Source organism: Trichosurus vulpecula, chromosome 4 (assembly GCF_011100635.1).
Source record: "Trichosurus vulpecula isolate mTriVul1 chromosome 4, mTriVul1.pri, whole genome shotgun sequence".
Taxonomy (NCBI): domain Eukaryota; kingdom Metazoa; phylum Chordata; class Mammalia; order Diprotodontia; family Phalangeridae; genus Trichosurus; species Trichosurus vulpecula.
The window spans coordinates 297,001,546-297,026,779 of NC_050576.1; the positions used below are offsets into that span (position 1 = coordinate 297,001,546).

General features: G+C 37.5%; 1 protein-coding gene across 2 annotated transcripts in view; it reads right to left on the reverse strand.

The window, feature by feature from the left end:
• The window catches only part of PARD3B (par-3 family cell polarity regulator beta), a 1,291,066-nt gene that overhangs the window by 558,749 nt on the left and 707,083 nt on the right, over positions 1-25,234 (reverse strand). For both annotated transcript variants that reach the window (XM_036754801.1, XM_036754802.1), the window contains exons 8-10: positions 23,695-24,053; positions 15,197-15,336; positions 13,442-13,570 (exon numbers count right to left, since the gene is read on the reverse strand). In XM_036754801.1, coding sequence (XP_036610696.1) covers positions 13,442-13,570; positions 15,197-15,336; positions 23,695-24,053 — 628 coding nt within the window. The remainder of the gene's footprint in view (positions 1-13,441; positions 13,571-15,196; positions 15,337-23,694; positions 24,054-25,234) is intronic.

Sequence of the window (25,234 nt, forward strand, 5' to 3'; positions counted from 1 at the left end):
GCAGAGAATTTGACACCTCTATTCTACATGGAGCAACTCTTATGTCACTTTCTGCATGACACAACTCGCAATACTGCCTTCTGCATGAAACATTTCTTGATTATCAATTTTTCTTTCTTTGCTTCTCTCTACCTTGTATTTGTTTTGCTTATATTTACTTTGTTTCTCTAGTATCTACCAATGGAAAGTAAGCTCATTGAAAGTAGGGATTTTGTTTCATTCTTTGTAATTGTATCCCTAGCTCCTACAGCGTCTAGCTAGCACAAAGTAGGAAAAGCACTCTATATTAAGAAGGTATATGAGGAAATTTAGGAATCGCTGGGAAAAAGCACAAAAATAGAGATCAATGAAGCAATTTTGTCATCTGAATACACTACAGACCAGCTAGGCAGGAAGAGAAAACTGATGGAATTTGGGAAACAGATCATAAATCTGGCAAAAAGTCATGATATACTAGTGTTGGAAGACTTCAATTACCCAGATATCCTCTAGAAAGATCTCTGGCAAATGCAGAGCAGTTGATAACCTTTTGGCCTGTGTTAGTGATCATTTCAACCCTGAAAAGGTAAAGGAAAGTGCTATTAATAACAAAACATTCATAGCAGCACTTTTTGTGGTAGTCAAGAAATGGTAACAAAATAGGAACTCCTTGATCAGAGAACAGCTAAGTAAATTGTAATATATCAATATAGCAGAATTTTATTAAACCATAAGAAATGATGAATTTGAAGAATTCAGAAAATATGGGAAGACTTATATGAACTGACATACATTGAAATAAACAGAACTAGGTAAACAATATACACAATGACTATAATAATGTAAATAGAAAAAACAATAAAATGAAACTGAAGGACAAATAAGTATAACAACCACACTTGGTCACCAAAAAGATAAGAAAAAGGTACAACGTTGTCAGCACAGAATATTTCATTAGGCAATCAATGTGTCAGCTGATTTTGCTGTATTGTTTTTTTTTAATCTTTGTTATGATGAAAGGCTCACTGAAGAAGAGATAGAAAGGGAGTGTATCCAGAAATGAATATGACACAAAAGCAAAAGACAACTAAAATTAAAAAAAAAACAACAACAAAAAGGTAGAGGAACCAACAAAGGGAAATTCTATAGTAGATCTGATTTTATTAGCAGGAATGTACGAGTTGCTGGGGCAGAAATGAAGGGGAAATGAGGAGAAATAGTGATTTCTGTGTAAAATCTTTGATACAGCAGAAGGCAAAAGCAGGGTATAATCTGACATGTACCTTAGATTTTGGAAAAATAACCTCAAGCGATTCAGTGGAAGAATAAGATTCAGTGGAATAAAATTCTATAGTTTAAGTTGGCTAAAGAAGGATAGAAAACTCCCAAGAATTAAATTCTCAAGACACAAAAGTAAAGAATTCTAGAGAGGAAGAAAATCAGGAGTTGTCTAAGTAACAAATGTAGATGCATATAGAACCCAATAACCAACTTAGATTTTTAAAAGATATGTCAAGAAAATGGAGCAGCTAGATGGTGTAGTGGCTAGAGCACCAGGTCAGGAGTCAGAAAGACTCATCTTCGCGAATTCAAGTCTGGCCTCAGACACTAGCTATATAACTCTGGACAAGTCAGTCAATCCTATTTGCCTCAGTTTCCTCATCTGTAAAATAAGCTAGAGAAAGAAATGACAAACCACTCCAATATCTTTGCCAAGAAAACCCCAGATAGAGTCATGAAGGGTTGGCCATGACTAAAACTGACTCAATAGCAATAATAGGATGGAAGCAAGTGTAGGTGACAGAGGATAAATATAATTATGGCCAGGGTCTGTAAAAAGTGTTAGGAGTGCTAACATTCAGAACAAACTAAGGTTTTTAAGGAAAATAAAGACAGAAATGAGTTTTTATTTTGTTTTATTTCTGTAATATTTAGGGAAAGTAGAGAATAAAAGAAGGGATAGGACTGTTGTTTGGGGAACAGATAGGGATAATTGTTAACAAGAGAAGGCAGAGTTGCTCAAATATTACAATGCTTCTGTTTTCTCTGCCAAGGAGAATAGTTTTTATGTTAGAAATGACAAAATAAAAAAGGCCAGCAGGGAGCTGATGCTCAACGTAGGTAAGGAGACAGTAATTATTCACATAATAGTCCTTGAAAAAATACAATTCATCTGATCCAGGTGAACTACATTCTTAGATACTGAAAGAAATGGAACATAAGATTCTTTGGCCACTGTCAGTGATGTCTTAAAGACTGAAAAAATAGGTGGGGTCCACAGAACTGGAGAAGAGCAAATGCTTTTATTTTCAAAAAAATGCAAGAGAAGAGGGTCTACAAACTAAATATTGCATTTGACTTTATTCCTTGGGAAATTCAGGAATGGATCATTAAAGATATTAGTGAACAGCTAGAAAAGGAAGTAGTGGTTATAACATGGCTCCATCAAGTACTTATCAGTCCCAGACTAACTCTTTCCCTTTTGGGACAAGGTTATTAAAAAGTTATAGGAGACTGTTGTAGTGATAGAGATTTTAGCAAAGCTTTTGATAGATTATCTCATAGGATAATAGAGCTGGAAGGGGTATCAGAGGCCATCTGATGTATAGTACAACCTGTTTACACTTACAGAAACTGAGGTTATGTGACTTGCAAACAGTGGTTAGTATAAGGGAGAATTTGAACCCAGATCCTCTGACTCCAGAATCAGCTCTCTTCCCCCTGCTCACACGTTGTTTCTCCCAATAGAATGTAAGCACCTCAAGGTTCAGAAATGAGGACTAGATAATACGATTTGGTGGATTTAGAACTGATTGAATAGCTAGATTCAAATAACAATTGTTTCTGGTTCAATGTCAGCTAGGCAGAAAGTCTCCAGGAGGGGGCCTCAAAGATTGGCCTTTTGCTATTTAACACTTTTTTAAATGAATGAATGAATGAAATAACATCTACTAAGAACTTGCTATATGTAAAGCACCATGCTAAGTGAAAGAGATACAAGATGAAAAGCAAGATAGCCCCTGCTCTCAAGGAATCCACATTCTAATTGGAGGTAACCGCATATATAGAAGGTTTCAGCTCCAAATCACACAGGAAGACCCTATGTCATAGGGTACAGTGGCAAAACAGATGGTGATCACCTTCTTTAATGTTATTTGAATCATTTGGCTATGCCAAGACCTTTAGTGGCAAGAAATAGATCAAGGCTATTGAAAGAGGTGTTTTGAGGGGCCCTCCTACTCCTAGGGTTCTTGGTGTCAGGGTCCTGAGTTGTCCAAAATTTAGGCTTAATACAAGGAAAACATTTCTAAGAACTGGGGCTTCCACCAAAATGTAATAAGTCAGGGTAAATTAAATTCCTGTTTAGTTCAGGCTGCATTCCTCTTTGTAAGCTTACCTAGAAAGTACTAGACCCCATAGCCATGCAGAAATTAAATATTCCTTGAATGAATAAATAAGGCTAAGGTAGTTGAATATTCTTTTTCTTTAAATTAAATTTTACTTAATTTTTTTGTTGAGTTCTCTCTCTTTCTCTTCCCTGTCTTCCATCCATTGAGAAAGCAAGGAAAAAACCTATTAAAAATATTTATACTTATGCAAAACAAATTTCCACTTTAGTCATGTCCAAGAAAAGAAAGGAAAAAAAATATGCTCCAGCCTCTCCTTTGAGTCTATCAGTTCTCCATCTGGAGGTGGATGCCATGCTTCATTATGGGTCCTTTGGAGTTATGTTTGATCATTGTGTGGATTGGAGTTATTAAGTCTTTCAATTATCTTTACCATATTGTTGTTACTGTATAAATTCTGATCCTGGCCACTGCACTTGTATCATCACTCCATACAAGTCTTCCCCAGGTTTCTCTGAAACCAGACCCTTTATAATTTCTTACAGCACAGTATTCCATCACATTCATATACCATATTCATATACTTGTTCAGCCATTCCCCAATTGATGGGCATCACCTCAGTTTCTAATTATTTGACTCAGTTGGTAATTCTTTGTTCATTGGTTATTCTTGGGGACAAAGCACTTTTCTCACATACAAGCATATCTCCAATTTTAAGATGAATGACGAGCGAGAAGTTTGGTATATGGAAGCTATTTTGTATGCAATCCTCAGGAGCAAATCTATTTTGTACATGGTGATACCTACACTTGGAGGAAGGCAGGGAGGAAAAAGAAGTTTAGAGTCACATTTCCAATGGATTAACAGCCCTCTTCCAGTTGTGATGCTGCTAAGAAATATACAGAATTAATGAAAGAATGACTAAGTGATAAAAGTCCTTCATATAACTCAGTAAGTGGCATTGAAAACATAATTGAACATGTATATCATAGAAGAATCTGACATCATTAAAGGAAATCAAAACACCACCACATTAAATGATCTCAGTTCTTTTTAGTGTTTGTGTGTTAAGATCCTCTTTTACAGGAAGAACATGAGGGAGAGAGATCTGAGACTGCACAAGGGATGCAGGCAAATGAAGACAAGAGCAAGAATTGATAACTGAGGGCTGGCCATTTAAAAAGGAATTCTGTGGTGGTAGCACTTTAGCATCTTATGTTAAATAATTGCCAAATCTTAGAGAAAAACGCCTCTTAAGCCATTCGCATTTTATTATTTGTGACAAGTTCAGTGAAAGGGTGCTCATCTAACTCTGCATTATGCATCTTATGCTCTATGCACTCATTAAAAATAACGAGAACATATTTAAAAGCCATTGCCCAGAGAATCTATGGGGACACGGCATGGGAGGAGTTAAGTGGCAACAGATTGCTATTTAAGTGGCTATCCTTATTTCATCAACTTGAAGGAAAAAAGAAATGATCTTCAAGCTGATTTCTTTTAATGATAAAGATCACACATTTTTTTCCCTGCAAAACAGGCAGATGAAACATGATCAAGCCTCTAAGTAGATTTTCAAAATGAAATGGGCCATAGTGGCAGCTTCCCATGTGCTGTATTTACTTTGATAACAGCTGGAAAAGCCAGCCACAATCAGTTAAGCCAGTTATTTTTCCTAATCTTTAAACATCCTTTAGAAAATGAACACATTTCCTTATCTTACACCAAATGCACCTTTACAAATGCACTGATCACAGGCCAGCCTTTAGTCTAGAGGTAATTAAGCAAATCAAGGTCATCCCTTGAGTTTTGTAACCAACTCCTTATCCAGCTGCTCCATGTCAACAGCTGGCATGAATTACTGGTAACATTTGGCTAACTGGATAATAAGGAGGATATAGTCTGTGGTTGGTCATGATGCTACTTTTATGATCTGTTTAAACACATAAATTCACAAAGTCTTTTGTTTCTTAGCACTCTAGGAGCACAAATAATGGCATCAGTGACCATGGTGACCATGAACAAAACTTGTGTCTCATGGTACAAAAGTGGATGTAATCTTAGGAATTTGAGGTATCATCTTAAAAAAAGATAATATAATTATACTCAAATGCCCTGAAATATTGCAAATATTGAAATATAGTGTCTACTTCTCCTCACCCCACCAATGGGCATAGGATCTTGAAACTGTTTTAAAGAGACAAGAAATGCCATCACTTCTAATGGTAAGTCTCTCTATAATCCCAGGGGTCCTTAATCTGGAACCTATTATAAACTTTGGGGAGTCCATAAACTTATTTTTAAAAAGGTTTTATAACTATATTTCAATATAATTGGTTGCTTTTGTCATCCTATGTATTCTATTTTATGTATTGCAAAGCATTATTCTCAGAAGATGTCCATAGGCTTCACCAGATTGCCAGAGAGGTCCAACAGACACAGACACAGACACACAGACACACACACACACACACACACACACACACACACACACACACACACACACACCTGCTCTAATCTATGTGAGACCAGACCTTGGCCTATGGACAGTCTATTACAGTATCATCACCGGGCATTTTGGTAGAATTGGAGAGAGCTTGAATTCTGTGCAAGGTCTTTTAAGAACCTGGTGTCACTACCACACTACAGAGATGATTCCAGTCAAACAGTTGTATTTAGGCTATACCCTTAAGTATAAGATAGCAAGAACTTCTTCCACCTCTTTCAATAATGCTATAATAGAACATGTTTCATTTATATTAAAAAAAAGCTGTGTTGAATGCAGCAACTATATCCTTTCAAGCTTAAGTATTTTCAGGAGAATGAAGCAGTAAGTTAACATCATGGATTTATTTTCTATTACTTGGCTATTAAAAAAAATAGCACACAGTCACTGGGCTCTTCATTACTACAAAGCACTTCATAGATACAAGTAGGCAGCTCTTCTTCAGTGGTCGCAGCAGTCATGAAGCACTTTGTAGGCACTACTTCATTTGATCTGCTAGGCAGGCATTGCAAATGTTAGCATTTTCATTCCACAGTGAAAAAAACTTAAGCTCAGAGAGTTTCGTATGACTTTACCAAAGATCAAAAGGTCAGAAATCCAGCAAGGGCAAAAGCTCAGATTAGAATACAGAATCATTCCATTAGTAAATAATATTGCTGTTCCTCACTCCTGTCTCTATGCCATTGGACAGATTTCCATGCTTGGAAGATATTCCCTCCTGTTTTCTTCAAAGCAATGCTCAAATGCCTCCTCCTATTGGAAGCTGATCCAGACTGCCCCAACTGCTATTGCCCTCCTCCCCAGAAAATACCTTGTATTCATTTAAAATTCAATTTTCTATATACATGTTTCTCTTCAGTAAAATGTAAGCTCCTTCAGGACAGGGAGGGACTCTCCTCAATGTCCAGAACAGTGTCTATACATCAAGTCAAGCCAAGTGAACAAGCAATTTTTAAACATTTACAAGACCTACTAAACATGGAGAATGCAAACACAAGCAAAAAGAAATATGGTACCTATTATAAAGGAATTTCCATTCCAGTGGAGGGGGAAAATGCATGAAAGGGGTGAACAGGTGAATAAGGTACTGTCATGGAGGCAAGGTAGGGAAGTAGAACCTCATAAATGCTTTGAATGAATAAACTCAAATAAATGTCTTTGTTGATTAGGACAATGAGCTAAAAGGTTGTTTCTCAATGTTTCCATTTGGCAAATTAAAAAATGTCATACTTAGTAAATTATTTTATTTTTGCCTTATTTTTCCCAACTTTTCAAAGATAAAGAGTTAAGCATTAGCACCTACAGGTGTTTTTGATACCTATGAATGAGATGTTCCCTATGTGCTTTAACATTCTTGACCTAGTCATTTTCCCCTTGGAGGTGGGGATGATTGCAAAGATGGCCCATTTAAGGATAATTATTTTAAGGAAGTCACCTTATATTCATTCATTCAAGGATTATTATGAAAGAAACATTTATCTTATGGAAGTGGGAAAGGGAAAAGAGAGCCAAGGAGTATTTAAGGAAGCAAAGGAGGAGGACTACAGGAAAAATACCTCCAGCCAAATCTTTAGAGCCTTTCCACTAAGCCTCCCTTTGGCATGTGTGCGAATCTACAAGCTACAGGCCTGCATATGGCAAATTTTGAGCACAATCAAATTGAGTGTGGAAATTTCAAAGCACAATTGAGTTGTGCCTTCAAAAAGTCAAGTACAATTGAGTTTGCCTAAATAAATCAGGTGTAATTGAGTTGTGTAACTTGATTGTGCTCAGCACTGGCCCCTTGCCAAAAAAGGGGGCAACTGGCCAAAAGAGGCACAACTCAATTGTGCCTGAAATTTTCACAGAATATTTTCCACATCATAGTTGAAATGCGCACAGGAAAACAAAACAGTCATTCAAAAATTTAGTCCTAAACTTTGACTGAATTCAACTGGAGTTGGAATAGCTATTCCATTCCACGCAGCATGCCTATGTATGCCTTGTCTAATAAACCCGACATTGTTTACAACATCATTTCTACTCTACCAAGTGACTGGTGCCATAACTTGAAATTTTTCAATGTCTTCAAATCTAAAAATATTTAGATGCAGATAGCATGTGGCCATTTGCCATCAATTTTACATTGTCTTACAAGAGGCCAGGAGATTTAGGAGAATGAGAGGGACTTGGAATCAGAGACCTAAGTTCAAATCTTGGCTATACAACTTACTAGCTGAATGACCAGAGACCTTGTTTAAGGTCTCTCATCTTCAGGCTGCTCATCAGGTAGAGAGTTAAATGTGGGAAGTGATTTGTGATTTTTAAATATGTTATTGTTATTATTAGTATATGGACACTATTTGACTTGCCTGTCTAAATGTTTTCACAGTGATTACCTTAACAAGTTTTAAGTTGATACATTATACACATATCACTGACATCTTTAACTTCTGTGGTCAGGAGTAATTGTTATCAGAGAGCTACATCTCCATGGGGAGTCAAGTATTAAAATCACAGTGCGCCAAAGGACTTTGGAGAGCAGCTGGTCCAATCGCTTCATATTTCCCTACGAGGAATCTGAGGCCCAGAGGAGTAAAAGTTCTTATCCAACACCATAAAGCTTTTAAATAGCAAACAGGGATTCAAACCCAGGTCTACATGGAGGCACAAGGGTGTCACTGTAGTTTATTGAGTGGGATGGTGGTGGTAGGGAGGGAGATGATAAGACATGGTCAGATCCACGTGCAACAATATCTCAACAATATGCTGACCTACAAAAAGCCAGGCTTTTTGCAAGGCACCAATTCAGCCCCGTGCATGTTTCTCCCTGCCACTGCCATGCTAATACTGAGGTGACTCCAGTAAGTGCCCTTGTTCCTGTACCCAGGGCAATCTGCGCCACATTCTGTAGGATCTTCTAAGGGTCCATGTTGGGCATGGGGGCCCCAGAGCAGCAAAGCTGCATCTCCAGTTCTTCCTCTTCACTATTATAGTTTAAGTTTCTTTTACAAGAACTCTCCCATCCCACTTCACACACACACACACACACCCACACCCACGCACATACACACACACATGCATATATGCCTAAGTGTATGTGCATTGGCCTCATTGCACCATGCTGAAAGATAAGGAGGCAAATAAGAAAAAGAGTTGTGGCTCTCCAAGAAGTCACACTCTAATTGAGGGAGACAACCATGGAAGACAACTCAACTAGATGGCTGAAAGAAAGCCTTGAAGGGGCAGGAGGGCCACTGGGATCCAGGGGTCTGCAGTGCATACTAGAAGGTCAGGCAGCAGTATCCTGGAGTCTAGAGGGTGCATTCACAGGGAAGATGGTAAGGCCCTTAGGACCTTAGGATACAGTGGCAGGAGATATAATAAGGCATGGTAGTCCTCTACCTCATTGGATGTAATTGGATATACTCAATCATTCAAGTTGTGGCAGCCACCATGTGACTCTTACTCCCAAGAGAGCTACACAATCAGTGTCAGAGGAAGGGAAAGGACAATGTTAGAGGCTCTCCCTGCTTGGCCAGTCCAATGGAACCTGGGAGGCTCAAGGGATTGGGGAAAGGAAATTATCAAATGTCTACTATATGCAGTGTCCTGTGTTAGGCACTAGTTTAGCAGGAGTTCTATTTTAACAGACATGGAAGGAGATCTGGAAAGCAAGAATGTAAGGTAGCTGAAAAATCTGTGATTTCTTCATCTTGAAAAACTTGCTCCACTGATGCAGACTGCAATTTGTTTATGACTCGGGGAGTTGTCTAACTCAACGTGGAAGATGAGTGACTTGTCCAGAGTGACCTATGAATGCTTTTGTTTATATATGTTTTTTGCTTGCTTTGGGGAAAAGGAGCAAGAGAAATACTGCTCCTGACACAGACTTAATGTATTTAACAATAAATAGAATGTGCTTAACTCTTCCTGGAGGCCTACAAGTTCTTGTGGGTCACAATGTCTATCATATTTGAGAAAACCTTAAAGGACTAAGAAAAGGTGGTGATGAACATGTTGACAGTTCATTGGCTCATATATAATTTATTATTTTGATTTTAACATGTATTCCTGGTCTTTTCTTCTAACTAGGGAAAATACTTCAGAAACTTTGTTTAATTTCTCTTATTTGCCACCAAGCAGAAAATATTCTATACATCCATCTTGAGCGTCCTTGGGTAACCATGAGTCAGATGTCAATGACTAGTTGCATTTAAATAACCAGGAGGAATAAAATAATGTATTAGATAAAGAAGGTTCATCTAAATTCCCATGCCTAATTCTTCCATGATTTTATGTCTTTAAAAGATTTTGGCATCCATGATGTCTGCTAGGACTCTTCTGTTAACCACAAACAGACTGGGTAAAAACATGAAGGCTCTTGAGCTACCTAAGATTTGTGAGGGCAGTCCACTGGCCCAAGAAAGCATGGCAGCTGCATCTGAATTCACAAAGCATTCTCCTTGTTAAGGAAGCCACCACCTGTGCATCTTTCTTTCTAAGCAAAAGCAATCTTCCTAAGTGAAGGTCAAATCAGCATGACAAATATGGCACCTCTTGGATCTCTATCACGCCAGGCGGGAGCAACTTGCTCACTTGAAATACAGTTAATCCGTCTTGCAGAGGCCAGAATTTAATAGCAGGCAAGCATGGCAGGGAGAAATTATAAATACATTTGAAATTTTTACAGCTCGTTTTACCCACCAGGGGTTGCTGTGATTTTTAGGATAATTTTAAATGAGACAGCAGGTTAGAAAATGAAACATTAGCAAAGAGGGGTTAACAAAGGGAGACAGAGGATTCCCCTCTATCCACTAAGAGGAAGCAACAGCCATATAGAAACATATTCATGCATGAATGTATGCATATATACACACACTTTAATAATATGAGAAATCATTTGTTTTCCTTCTTAAGTAGTTCAAAAATCTCATGCATTTAAGCCCTTAAATTTAAAGAGAAAAATTCTTTTTAAAAATAAAAATAAAGGTTGGGGAGAAATCAAGGAACCATAAAAGAGGATAGAGATAAAAGGAGGAGGGAGAGAGATTGATTTGTACCATCATAAAGGGGTGAAAAAATTACAGGTATAAAAGAAAGGAAGAACTAGACATATTCTTCTCAGACTAGACTACACCAGACCACTGATGAAGTAGTAGAGAGGTTTTCCCTTCAAGTGGAGAAACCAGACACATCAGTTCCACCTTACAATTCTATTACTGACACACTTCTTCCATAAACTACTACCTAAATGCTCTCTCTGAGCATGAGTCACCACAAATCAGCCAGCCAGAGTATATGACAATGCAAGGGTCTTTAGACTTGGGCAAGTCACTTTGGGTAAAAGGTTTATTTGGAAGCAGCTAACCTTTTAATTACTCTTAGGTGTTTTACCTAGCAATCTTCCTGTAATGGAAAACAGGGCTAGTTAAATATGTTGTGTGGTCCTCAACTGATTGGTTGAGAAAATAAGAGGGGGAATATTAAAGCAGGAAATGTACGAGCTCAGTATACTTCAGTTAGGTCCTGAGTCAGGAAAATGTCCAGGAAATGGAGGCTAACGGCTGGGGAATGATGGAAGGTCACATCAGAGAGACAGACTTACACTGGAACTTCCTGTATGACTGCTGACAGCAGTTGGTCACGAAAGTTAAGATTTTACAAGAAGTTAGCAATAACAAGGAAGTAAAGGCTATTTAAATGTCAGAAAATATGCAACACACGGGTGGCAGATGAGAACATGCCACTAAGAGCAAACTGACAACAACAACCACCACCAAAACCCAAAACAAAACTGCTTTACAAAAGACAGAGGGAAGTACCTCAGAGCAGGAAAACAATAAACACAATTTGTTTTCTTCAAAAGAGATGGGACAAGACAAAAGGAGGAAGTGCTGTCTTTCCTTCATCCTGCCAGACTTTCATTGGAAAGTCAAGTGTGCACATCAATCATGATAACAGAGAAGAGACCAAAGTGATACCTTTTTTCTTCTTTTTAAAGGAAGCACAAAGATGTATCACATAGCACCCTATTCATTATTACATTCTTTCAAATAAAACTGTGTACATCTACCACAACAAAGTGTATTTTCCACTCAGAGGCATGCCAGACATGACCTCTATTTAAAGTGTTATTATGGTTCTCATATATTAGCACTTAGAAAAGAGATTCTAGCTAGAAAGAATAACACAATTCCATATTTCCATAAACAAGGGTTCTGGGTTCATACTGTAAAATGTTTGCAAAAATCAAAGTCCTTGACTTTGTTATGGTTACAAAGAATCTTCATCACAAAATATGGTTAGATAGTTAATGCTTTCCTGAATGGTTAGGAATCAAATCTATTTGCTTTAGAGTAAAATTATAAAGAATAATCACTGTACATCCTCAATATTTTATGGAAAACTACAAAAATGGATGGAAAATGTCTTTTTTACTCAAAGTCTCATATTCGCATAATTAATTTCATATATTCCTTGGTGAGCTATGCCTATGATATTACTTATGAGAAAGAAATAAAATTCCATCAAAATTGAAATAATGGGTAAAATTACATACATATGTATCATATATATGTTTACATACATACCTATGATACACACACACACAAATGTATCAATTATAGGATCATGACGTTGGAAGGAATCTTCCAGGTAATCTCTCCCTCTCATCCCTTCTACAACACATTTGTTCAATGGCTGTGTAGTCCCAGTTTGAACATTTTCAGGTGTGGGTAGTATGAAATTGTTGAAAGGTCTATTAGTCAGAAAGTTCTCTAAGAATGAGTCAAAATCTGACTACCTATAAATTTTACCCATCGGTCCTAGTTCAGGCATCTGGAACAGTGAAAATTTTTGTATCTCTTTCCTCCTACCCATGATAAGTTTTCAAATATTAAAAGTCAATTATCAAGTCTCCCATTCTTCTTTTTTATGGGCCGGATATCTTCAGTATCATCATATGGCAGATTCCAGAAATCTACCTCACTATCATGCCAGTGTTCATCTAGACATTGTCTAGTTTACCAGGAATCCTCTTAAAGTTCGGCGAGTAGCGGGACAATGTAGAGTTGGAAGAGATCATTTTCTTTGTCCCTTGATATATACACTGTACTTTTGTTTATGCAACTGAGGTCTGCTTTCGTTCTTAACACTTGCCTTTCATACTATTGGCTCAAAATAAGTTTGTGGTCAGCTGAAATCTTTAGGTCTTTCCATAAACTACTTTCAAGGCTACTCCTCTGCTTATGCATTGGTTATTTGAACCTTGGGGTGGGATTCTATCTTTAGCCCTGTTAAATTTTGGGTTGTTGGTTTTTGCCCATTGATCTAGTCTAGTGAAGTCTTTTGGTGTCATCCAGGGTATTATTATCTAATTCTCCCACATTTGTATCATCTGAAAATTTGGGAAACAGGCCTCTTTTATCTTATTTTAAAGTCTCTGATAAATTTCATCAGTAAGCTCAGAGACAAAGCCCTGTGACTAGGGCTCTTCACTATTGACTTCCTCTCAAAATTGTCATGATAGAAAACCTTATGATCTTTTCTTTATTTCTCAATCAGTGGGAATTCAATGCAGCCTTTCAGATCTTTTCATGTGTCAGTAGACTGCAGTATGAATATTACCAGTTCTCGGGGAAGGAAGCTTTCTTCTTGACGAGCAATGACAAGAGATGCAGTCTCTCCTTGTTTAGTGCTCCTCAGCATGGCTACGAGTTCTTCCTGAGTCCGACCAGTGATGTCTCTGCCATTCACCTAATGAACGAATGCAGTTAGATGAAGAGCAGCTATTAAAATACTTGTCAACTCCTAGATTAGGGGTACTTAACCTTTTGTCTGTGTTATGGCCCTCTCTAGAAGAGTGATGAAGCCTAGGGACCCCTTCTCAGAATAATGTGTTTAAATGCATAAAATAAAAGAAAATCATTTACAAAGGAAATCAATTACATTGAAATACAATTATTAAATTAAAAAAAATGTTCACAGACCCAGGCAAAGAAACCCTTTCCAAAAAGTACCCTCCCTCCACCCTCTTCTACTTCTCGATACTCTGAGAAAAAGCAGCAAAATACTGAGGCATATTGGGATTGCAAAGAAAGACAAATAAATAAGGAATCAGCTGGAAACATTTCACAAAATACTCACATGATTACCATGCATTGTTATGGGATATGTCATTATAGAAAACGAATCAGACTATCATACTACCAAAGTATGGTCCTCCAACAGGTAGGAAGCAGATTTAAAATGCCTCTCTGGCATTTTCTTATGCCATTATGGCAATGAGCAGCCATGAGTTACTATAACACTAACAATGAATAGTCTCCCATCTCTAGAATGGATGTGCTCTATGTGGTGGTCAATGGGTACCCTACTCAGGTATTGTTTCCATTAAATCTAAATTACTTCTCTTAGGTGGAGGCCATCTTTACTTCTCCAATTTCTCATTCTTTTGACATCTTCTATTCACTTTCATCATGATTATGGGCATTATAGTTACTTATGTATGTGTCTCTATACTAATTACTAGGCTGTGAGTTACTTGAGGGCAGAGACTGGGTAATTTTTTTTTACCTTTGTACATACCCTTAGCACCTAGCGCAATGGAAAAGGCTTAACCAATGTTTGCTTAACTGAACTAATAAATTTCATTGAACAGACGTTATTAAGGCTTTTTCAGGTTTAGAGTCAGTGGGCCACTATTTGCTAATGGAGAAACAAATCTGGCTCCCACCTGATGCTTGCTATGTATCCACTCTTCTGCTTTGCCATTACAGAGAACATCACAGGAACACCTTTAATTTACCAAAGCTGGCTAGTTTTCGGCAAAGGGGGGTTTTCTTTCTTAAGAGGCACAATGACCAAACACAGGTGGCTACAAAAAAGTTTGGTAGCATCCAGCAGTTTTGTCCATTTCCACAGCTATTCCATTTCCAATCTAACCCAAGTGATGCAGTTTATACTTAAGAGTATCACTTCCGGCACAGATCAGACTAAGGGAACATGACTCAGTTTTAGCTTATTCCTACGTGAGAGAAGCCAGATGATTCTTGAGCTAGGGATATGGATCATATGGCTTGAAGTTTGTGATACGACTGGATGCACCCCAGAGTGAACCCAAACCCCTGGTTTGGCCTCTGAGCCATCTTTGTTTTAATTAGTCATTAATGGGACAGAAGAACACTGGAGAGGGAAAAATGTTCTAGGACTATTTGTATCATACTATCTACACCTTTCAAAACTAGACCGACTGGTAGCTTCTTAATAAAATTTTCGAATTCTTTTTTTTAATTTTATTTTTGGATTTATACTACTGGAAAATATTTTCAAAGCCAAAGGACAAAGATTTCATTTCATCAAGAGACTATTCTAAGGTCTAACCTCCAAAATTCTGTCCCCTGATTGCAGGCGACCATCTTTCACTGCTGCTCCTTTTGGTAAAATATTTTTCACAAAAATCGGACCAGGACCATGTATTGAGGAATCCCTGGTAACCACAGTGAAGCCAAGTCCTTCGGGACCTAAAGCAAAGACATAGGAAAACAACAACAACAGTTATAATAAGCTTGTATACAGGTACTGAGCTTAAATAATTAAGGGTTGTGAAACGTCATTATTTCAAATAAACAAAGGAAGGTTCAGCTTGAAAATTCTGAATTATGGTGCCATAGGTATCACAAATTCATTAAGTCCAAAACAGAACCCCTTATCTTTTCCTTCAAACTAATTTATGTTGATACACATATATGTATATGCACACATGTATATACATATGTATACGTGTATTTGTATGTATAATGCACACCTATACATAAACACACATGTATACTGTTGTGTGTATACATGTGTTTGTATACATGCATATACTATATGTGTGTATATATACATGCATGTATATATACACACATACACACATACATACATACATACATATACTGTTAAAGGCATCACTATTCTTCCAATCACTCAGGTTTCAACTTCAATGTCATCCTTAATCCTTTACTCTTACTTGCCCTACATATCTAATCCATTTCCAAATCTTGTCATTTCTATCTCCATGACATCTTTCCCATATGTCCCATTCTTTTCACTCAAACAACCTCTACAGTAGTTTGGGGTCTTATCACCTTTCTCCTGTACTACTGTAATAGGCTTCCTCCTTGGTCTCCTTACCTGATCTCTTCCCACATCAATACAACCTCCACACAGCTGCTGAAGTAATTTTCCTAAAACACAGATCTGATTGTGTCAAAAGCAATGTCCTCCCCCCAGCTCCTTATTCAAAACTCCACTGACTCCCTATTCCCTTTAGATTCAAATATTAATTTCTCTGGTATTTAAAGTTTGTCACAACCTGGTGCCTGCCTTCCTACCTTTCCAGACTTCTTTCTCCTCTCCTCACACAGGGCTATTCACTATTCTGTATATAGGATGCTACATCTCCCATTTCTATAACTTTGTACTATTTCAATCAACCAATGGATCAATAAACATTTTTAATTGCATACTATGTACCAGGTACTGTGTTAAGCACTGAGGATACGAGAATATCAAAAGACAGCCCCTATTATCAAGGAGTTTAAAATCTAATAGTGGAGACAAAATGCAAATGCAAACAGATATTTACAAAGTAAGCTGTGTACAGGATAAATAGGAAATATTTTAAAAAGGTAAATCACTGGAATTAAGAGGAGATGGGGGAGCCTTCCTGTAGAAGGGATTTTAGTTGGGACTTACAGGGAGCCAGGGAGGTCAGTAGGCAGAGTAGAAGGGGGAGAGCATTCCAGGCCTGGCGGACAGCTAGAGCAAAGCTCAAGAGCAGAGACATGGAGTGTCTTGTTTGTGGAAGAGCCAGAAGGCCAGTGTCAGTGGATCGAGATTACGTGTGGGAGGGTAAGGTGTAAGAATACTGGAAAGGTTGGAGGGTAATAGGTTATGATGGGCTTTGAATGCCAGAGCTTTTTGTATTTGTTCCTGGAGACAATAGGAAGCCACTGAAGTATACTTAGTAGTGGGGGTGACATGGTCAGACTCATGCTTTAGGAAAATGACTTTATTAGCTGAATGGAGGATTGCATTGGAGTGGAGAGAGACCTGAAGCCAGCAGAACCCCCAGCATCTATTGCAACAGTCCAGGTATGAGGGGGTGAGTATCTGTACCAGAATGGAGGTAGTGTCAAAAGAAGAAAGGGGGTATATTGTTGCAAATGTGAAATCAAGAAGATTTGGCAACAGCTTGGATATGGGGGTGAGAGATAGTGAGGAGTCCAGGTTGAGGAGGATCGTACCACCATCCACAGTAACAGGGAAGGTGGGAGGGTGGAGGGTTTAGGCAGAAAGATAATAAATTATATTTTGGACATATTAAGGTTATGATGTCTATGGACTTCTAGTACTAGATGTCTGAAAGGCAGTTGGAGATGCAACACTGGAGGTCAACAGAGAGACTGGGGCAGGAAAAGTACATTTGAGAATCATCAGCATAGAGATGGCATTAAAGCCAAGGGAGTTGAGGAGATCACCAAGTGAAGTAGTATAGAGGGCCCAGGACAGAACGTTGAGGAACACCTACATTTAGAGGGCATGACCTGGAGGAATATCCACAAAAGGAGATGGAGAATAGCTAGGTAGGAGGAAAACCAGAGGAGTAGTGTTGAAAATTTGAGAGAGAAGAGAGTATCAAGGAGAGGAGTGATCAACAGCGTCAAAGACTACAGAGAGGTCAAGGAGAACAAGGACTGAGAAAAAGAACATTGGATTTGGCAACTAAGAGATCATTAATAAATTTGGAGAGAGCAGTTTTGGTGGAATGATGAGGTTGGAAGTCAGAATGTAAGTGGTTAAGAAGAACATGTGAGAGGAGTGAAATTTGAGGCACCTACAGAAGATTGCTTTTTTGAGGGGTTTAGCTACAGAGGGCAGGAGAGATACAGGATAATAGTTAATAGGGATGGCAAAATCAGGTGAAGGGTTTTTTCAGGATGGAGGAGACATGCACATGTTTGCAGTAGGCTCTTCCTCCTCATCTCTATGTCTTGAAATCCATAATTGCCAATGAGACTTAGTTTAAGCACCATATGTAGTTTGCCACGATCTCTGCCTCTCTCCCCAAACTGTTCATGCTTTCCTTCCCAAAACTACCTGATGCTCCTTGTTTAGATATTCTGTATACAATTATATTTGCGCTTGTCACTCTGTTCAAATGTCAACTCTTAGAGAGCAGGAACTGTGCTTGTTTTGTCTTCATATCTCCAATATTTACAACAGTGTCTGACAGAGTAGATACTGATTGATTTACAAAATATATGCAGGTTTTATCACTTTCAGACAGTGGAGTAACCTACATAAAATGAAATGGCACTAGGATGGTACCTGGGCCTAAACAGTTGCCTTATAATTATGAGTCCAAAGTCTGATTTCTCAGCCTTACAGAGTTTTTGTTTATTGAGAACCATTGGTCCCCTGCTCTCTGATTTGTACAAGAAAGCCAATTCACGCATTTATTTAAAGGAGAAATATAACTACAAGTTGTATTGGAAAAGCTGTGTCGATGTCTTCTCTTCCCAGAAAAGGAGCTATCTCACTAAACAAAATAAGGCAAGATTACTTGGTGAATCTACTGCATCAAAGTTAAGGAAATTGGACAATCTTAAAGGATAATTTCACCAAACTAGAGTGCCCCGAACTTCATTCATTTCTTCCCTCTTCTCACTCTCCTTATCTGTCAACCCCTCCTTTCCCTCTTCCCTCCCTCCCCTTCTCTATCTCTTTGTCTGCCCCCCTCCCTTTTCCTCTGTCTCTTAACTAGAATCAAACATTTATACCAGTCAATTTGTTAGGGCATCTTTTGTACAATATGATGCTGGAGACAGACTGATAAAATTCTCTTTCTACATTTTTTTACACGTTGATTTTTTTAAGTATTACTATAGTCTAAAGATTGTTGGATGCATAACCAATCAGGAGACCTGAATCTCAATTTGGGCATGGATATTTATGAACTTTATGACTACCAGCAAGCCATACAAGTGCTGTGAGCCTCAATTTCCCTATCCCTAAAACTGGCATAAGAATTACTTACAGGTTCTCACTTGCTAGATTAAAATGCTACACAAATGAGAGCAATTATTATTAGATTTAATGAGGACCTAGGCATCTTTTATTTTCCATATCTTAGTTGTTTTAACATACCTTTTTCTTCCTCCTTTCCTTCTGAGAAAGTCTAATGTTTATGTCATTCCCATAGTACCCAGCTGGTTTCCGTGCTTATGTTAATTTCCATTAGAGACAATCATTTCCTGCTTGGCTTAGAGTCACATTTTCTCCTTTCTAGTGCCCATTCTGGGATCCATCCTATTTTGGCCTATAATGGTCATTGTTCACCTCCCACCACTAGAATTAGGCTAATGAAGTGCAGCCTAGTAGAGGGAACTGTATGATTTATAATTAGCATATCGATTGTTTACATGTAAATGAGTGCTTCTTAAGTACTTTGGATGATTTGAAGAGTTTATTTCCTTAAGTAGTTCAAACATTTTCCCAGAAATTTTATTTACACTATTAATTTGCATGGCAAACTATTCATATTGCAAAGGTAAATTTCAAGCCAGTTCTTGTATGAGTCATCAGAAATTCCAGATTAGTGGGTTCTCAATTAACATGATTTTAACACACATAAAACTATACGAACAATAGACACATATATGCCTTCTGCTCACCTGTCCTTAGTTCAACAAATACTTTGGAAGTATTATGCTCTAGCTATGGAAATGGCAAAAAAGCAGCTAACACTAATTAGGATTTTCAAAATTAAAATATTTGAAGCAATTTCTTTGTAAAGTAAAGCCTTGAACACGTGGTGGTTCTTAATACAACGGCCTCAGTTACAAGAAAAGTACCAATAATAAACATTTCTTCTGAATGTCAAAATCTTCTGGGGTTAAATAGGTTTATTAGAAAAGGAACTTGACAGAAAAGGCTATCCAGGGAAGATATACTGAAATCTTCTGAGCAGTTCAGCAACTGGAGTTTTTGTTTATCCTATTGTCTTCTCTTTTCACTCATTTCTATTTAATTCACTTTCTTATCATGAAATAAAACAGAAACAAGAGACCCGGGTTTATTTATATTCTGACTTTGATTCTTAATGGGTCAGACTTGGTGGTGCAATAACATGTGACACTCAGGTTTGCCATCTGTGAAATGGAAATAATAATAATACTTAATACTGCTGAGCTCACAGTGATGTGAGGAGAACTTTTTGTGACCACATGGCATATATGAGCTATCATTATTCCAGCTCTGTGTTGTAAGTTAAATACATGGTGGCAAATTTCCCAGTGTAAAGAAGAAACTAATGAAGATCCACCACTAATCTGTAACTTATAGTCCTAGGCCTTGGTAAAGTGACTTGTCCAGGGTCAAACAGACCATATGTGTCCATGCTGAAAATTATTATTTTTATGGCACATTATAGAATTATTAAAATAATATAATGAGAATGCACACACGACCTGAAAAAAAGGGCATGCCAATCCCATAGAGAAAGTATAGGATAACCAAAGCTTATGTGCCTCCTCCACTGGTATACGCTTGAGATCAACAGATGGAAATCAAAAGTTCCTCAGATAGTTAAGGGAGCTCCCTGTGGTGGATTTATGGGACAATAATGGGGAATAAGGAATAATAAGTTTATACATAAGTAAATACAAAATCAATGTATAAATAAATACAAAATAAAATACATCAAACAAATACAAAGTGATTTCTTGGGCATTTGAGAGATATAATATTATCCAAGGGAATGAAGAAAGGTTGCTGTTTTAAAGTATGTAAGCCAAGTCCTGAGTTCAAATATGACCTCGGACATTTAGTAGCAATGTGACCGATGGCAAGTCACTAAACCTTGTTTGCCTCAGTTTTCTCATCTGTAAAATGAGCTGGAGAAAGAAATGGCAAACCAGTCCAGTGTACTTGCCAAGAAAACCCCAAATGGGGTCATGGAGAGTCGGACATGACTGAAAAATAACTGAAATTTAAGTCGAGTGCTCCTTGTAGGGGACTAGGTATTCCAAGAGATAGAGATGAAGAGGGAAAGCATTCCAGGCATGGAAGTAGGAGACAGAGACTTTACTCAGAGAACAGCAAGAAGATCAGTTTAGGTGGAGTATATATAGTATGGTAGGGAATAAAATGTAATAAGTAGAAGCTTTTATGAAGGCTTTTACATGTAAAATGAATCCCAAAGGCAAGAGAGAGCCACTGAAGTTGACTGGGTAGGGGAGTGCCAACGGTCAGAACGGTGGTTTAAGATGATCGTTTTGCAGCTGTAGGTGGAAGAGGGACTGGTAATGTCTACCATAGAAATAGATGAGATGAGTTAAAAAGTAGAGTAGTGGTATGAAGCTCAAATAGAATGGGGGCCATTAACCCATACATAAGAACTCCAGTGAGCTGCATATTGATTTAGAAAATCACTTTTTAATGTCATCTATGTTTTACTGTATTTTTATTTTGTTAAACATTTCCTAATTACATTTTAATCTGACTTGGACAACAGGAATGTTGTGGGCCACGGGCAACCTTGACAATTCTGAATAAGAAAATAGAGATTTTTAGAGATTTAATAGAAATAGGAGGTAAGGATGAGAGAATGGATTAGAACAAATGTGCAATGTGTGGACCAGAATGACATTTTAAAAGCTTAGCATTGTATGAAAGATATTTGCAAGACTAAATGAGCAGAATTAATGATAGTCACTATCTAAGTTGTTCTAGAGGATTACTACTTCCCTCGAGTAAACTGGTATTCAAACTTTGAAAGAGGACCAGAGGCCATTTACAGTAGTCAAATGCTAACTCCTCAGAATCAAGTAGTACTTAGCGGATGGAAAGCCACCTCCAAAAGATGTGAAGCTAATTTTTAGAAAATCTAACCTAATGTTTAATGCAATTGGAAAAAAGAAAATATAAATAAAAAGGGAACTATAAATAATGACAACTAACTGCTATTTAGATGGTGCTTTTAAGTATATAAAATGCTTTATACACATTATCTCATTTGAGCTTCACAATAACCCTGTGAGGTAGGTGCTATAGGAATAATCTCCAATTTACACATGGTAAAACTGAGGCTCACAAGCTATATGTTCACAGATATCAAACTAGAAGGGACCTCAGTAGTACTAGTTCAGCCATCTCATTTCACAAAGGAAAAGACTCATGTCCAAAGACATCAAGAGACTGCCTTGCACAAGGTCACACAGGCTAAGCCAACTCCTGATTGCAAATTCAACTTTCTTTCCATTCTACCTCAAAGTGTAAGTTACATGATTTACTGAAGAACAAACAATTAAGTACAAGGAAATGATATCTGAACCCAAATCTATCTTCCTGAGTTCAGATATATTCATTATGCCATGATTGGTAACCATAAGTCTGCTAGATACATTAATGTTTTTATACAATAAGTGCTCGACATCTGCATGCAGCTCCTCTTCCTCTTCTTCTACCTGTTTACAGGAAAATCATACCTTTATATGTTGGTACTTTGTCCAAAGGAATATAAATTTTGATTACTTAAACTTAAACACGAATAAGTGGTTTTTTTTGTTGTTGTTCAGTCATTTCAGTCATGTTGGACTCTTTGTGAATCCATTAGAGGTTTTCTTGGCAAAGATACAGGTATTGTTTGTCATTTCCTTCTCCATTCATTTTATAGATGAGGAAACCAGGCAAAGAGGGTTCAGTGATTTGCCCAGGGTCACACAGCTAGTAAGTGTCTGAGGCCAGATTTGAACTCAGGAAGATGAGTTGTTCTAACTCCAGGTCTGGCATTTTATCCACTGCCCCTCCTGGTTGTTTATCCTTTTTTCCCCAAGAGGACCACTGACATCAAGAGGGTGATGTTTTGACTTGCAAGTTAACTGGGCTTAAGTGAGGCAGGGTTGTGCAAGGTCATCAGCCTCATTCTCTCTCCAGTCATTGCAGTCCATTGGCAAGACATAGGTCAGGACGATTGGCTACAGCCCCTGGTGCAGTTGAGCCCTTGGCCTTTTAATCTATGGTCTTTCTCAGGTCTCAGACTGTTGAGGCAATACCCATTCAGTGATTAAAGGCTAAGTAAAGATTGAGGCAAAAGATGGCCTAGTCTGTCTTCAAAAAATAATCAGTCTAGGAGGGAAAGAGCCCCAGTGTTTCTGGCCAGAATAGAAACTATCGCTATTTACATTCACTCTGAGCCATGAGCAAGTGAGGCTTGGGCTGGGACCTATACTGGTCAATCAGTAAGAGCCAGAGTGATTTGGGTTTAAAGGCATGGTCAAGTAGCTCCATTTGAATATCAATGAGCTTCATCAAAGCCTGGTTTTTCGGAGCTATATGTCAAGAAATCATAAATGAAAACTACATGAGACAAAAGAATTAATTGTCCCAGTGTTTTGAAAAAAAGAGAATAAATAAGTATGGAAGAAAAAAATCTAGCCCCCAAAACCCAAGATACTTTGCAAAGTTTAAGTAATCAAAATTTATATTCCTTTGGACAGAACACCCACATACAAAGGTGCGACTCTCCTGTAAATAGGCAGAAGAGGAGGAAGAGGAGCTTCATTTAGATGTTGTGCTTTTGGAAAACTAAAATCACACCAATGGCTTACATGGTGACATACAATTATTTTCTCTGCTTCCCAAAATGCATATATTATTTCCATATTTTAAAAAAACCTAACTGCAGGAACAATATGTACAAAATTACTTAAGTACATACTTAATTCACTCTATACTTTGATTTAAAGTAATTTAAAGAATATGAGTTAACTTAGCCTCCACATGTTTATATTAAATGTCACATTAGGACATAATACTTGTGATTCAATAGTTACCTTTTTTAAGGTCAATCTTAATTTTCTTTGCATTTTTCTTGCTTCCAAACCCCATTAGGGGAGAAAGTGATGGTGATGATGGCTTTCTTCCTAGTCTTGGTACTCTGGGGCTCCTGTTTTGTTGGCTAGACATCTGTGTGTCTGTCTCCAGACTGCTTGCTCCTGTCAGGTTGGTTGTTTTCAATGCTGGCTTTCCTTGGATTGGAGGGGATACCTTTGTTCTCAAAACAACATCACTGTTACCAAATATTCCAAGAGGTGCAATGACAGACTTTTCGTACTGCTCACGGTGGTTTGGTGGAAGCACTTGTAAGAGCACATTTTGGGATTTCATCGCCTGACGGAAGACATCTTGAGCCCTTGAAAGAAAATCATTTTTATTTTAATACACAGTAAGCCACCTTTTAAAGCTATAATCATTAGCTCAAATCATGGGGGAATAATTTATTTACTTAAGATAATTATCATCAATACTATAAGAACTAGGGAATCTCAAGCAGAGGTTTTTAACCTTTTTGTGTCATGGACCTCTTAGGAAGTCTGGTGAAGTCTATGCATTCCATCTCTGAAGAATGTTTTGAAATTTACAACATAAAATATATAGAATTTCCAAAGAAATATATTATATCGAAAAAAGTTATCAAAATATTGAGAAAACATTTTGTAGTCCACAGGTTAAGAACACTCAATCTAGAAGTATTTCAACTCATTACACATCACAACCTTCGACTTCCATGTAAATTCTCCTTGAGTTCATAAAAAGCTTTCTTTTTTATGTTTATTTGTAAAACAAGATAAAGAATGAATGAGTACAGAACTAATATATTTGCTACGTGTGCATTTGAGTACCAGTACCTTGACGCTTAAAATGGATTTTTGATCTTATCAGTGTGGGTAGTCCTTTCAATAGTGCAGGTAACACAACCCTCTATGCCACGATTCTTGTCCCTGTACTTCCATAAATTCCTTCAGAGAGGATCCATACAATGTACTGTTCTTTTTATTTATTTGTGTTCTTAACTTTCTCTAAGGTGCCAAGGTAGGACTTGGGTTGCATACATACTCTCATATTAAAATCATCATCTGTATGTTTTTATTCTCCAGAAATAGCAGTTGGGTTTATGATCCATCTTTCAAGCAGTTCGAACCATGTCATCATCAGAGGCTGCTAGTCTTTATTAGAGAGTGTTAGAATATTAAAAAGCTTATTATAAAGTTGTTTGTTTCTAGAAGTCTACAATAGTTGCCTTTAGCACACTTTTGATATCCTAACATTTCCTAATGAAGAATAGTTTCTTATATGCTTTTATTTATCATCTGACCCAATTTAACCCATTAGAGTACTCTTTTACAGGAGTATAACACAGCTAGAACCTAGGCGTTTGCTACTTTTACAGTAGGGTATTTTCGTAAAATTTACACATGAAGACAAAAAGATAAATGTTTGGCATGTATTTTAATTTGAAATTATTTATTTTAGCCTCTATTAGTCACTGAGTCCTGACAAACTCCTATCACAGATTTTCAGACTAATGGATAC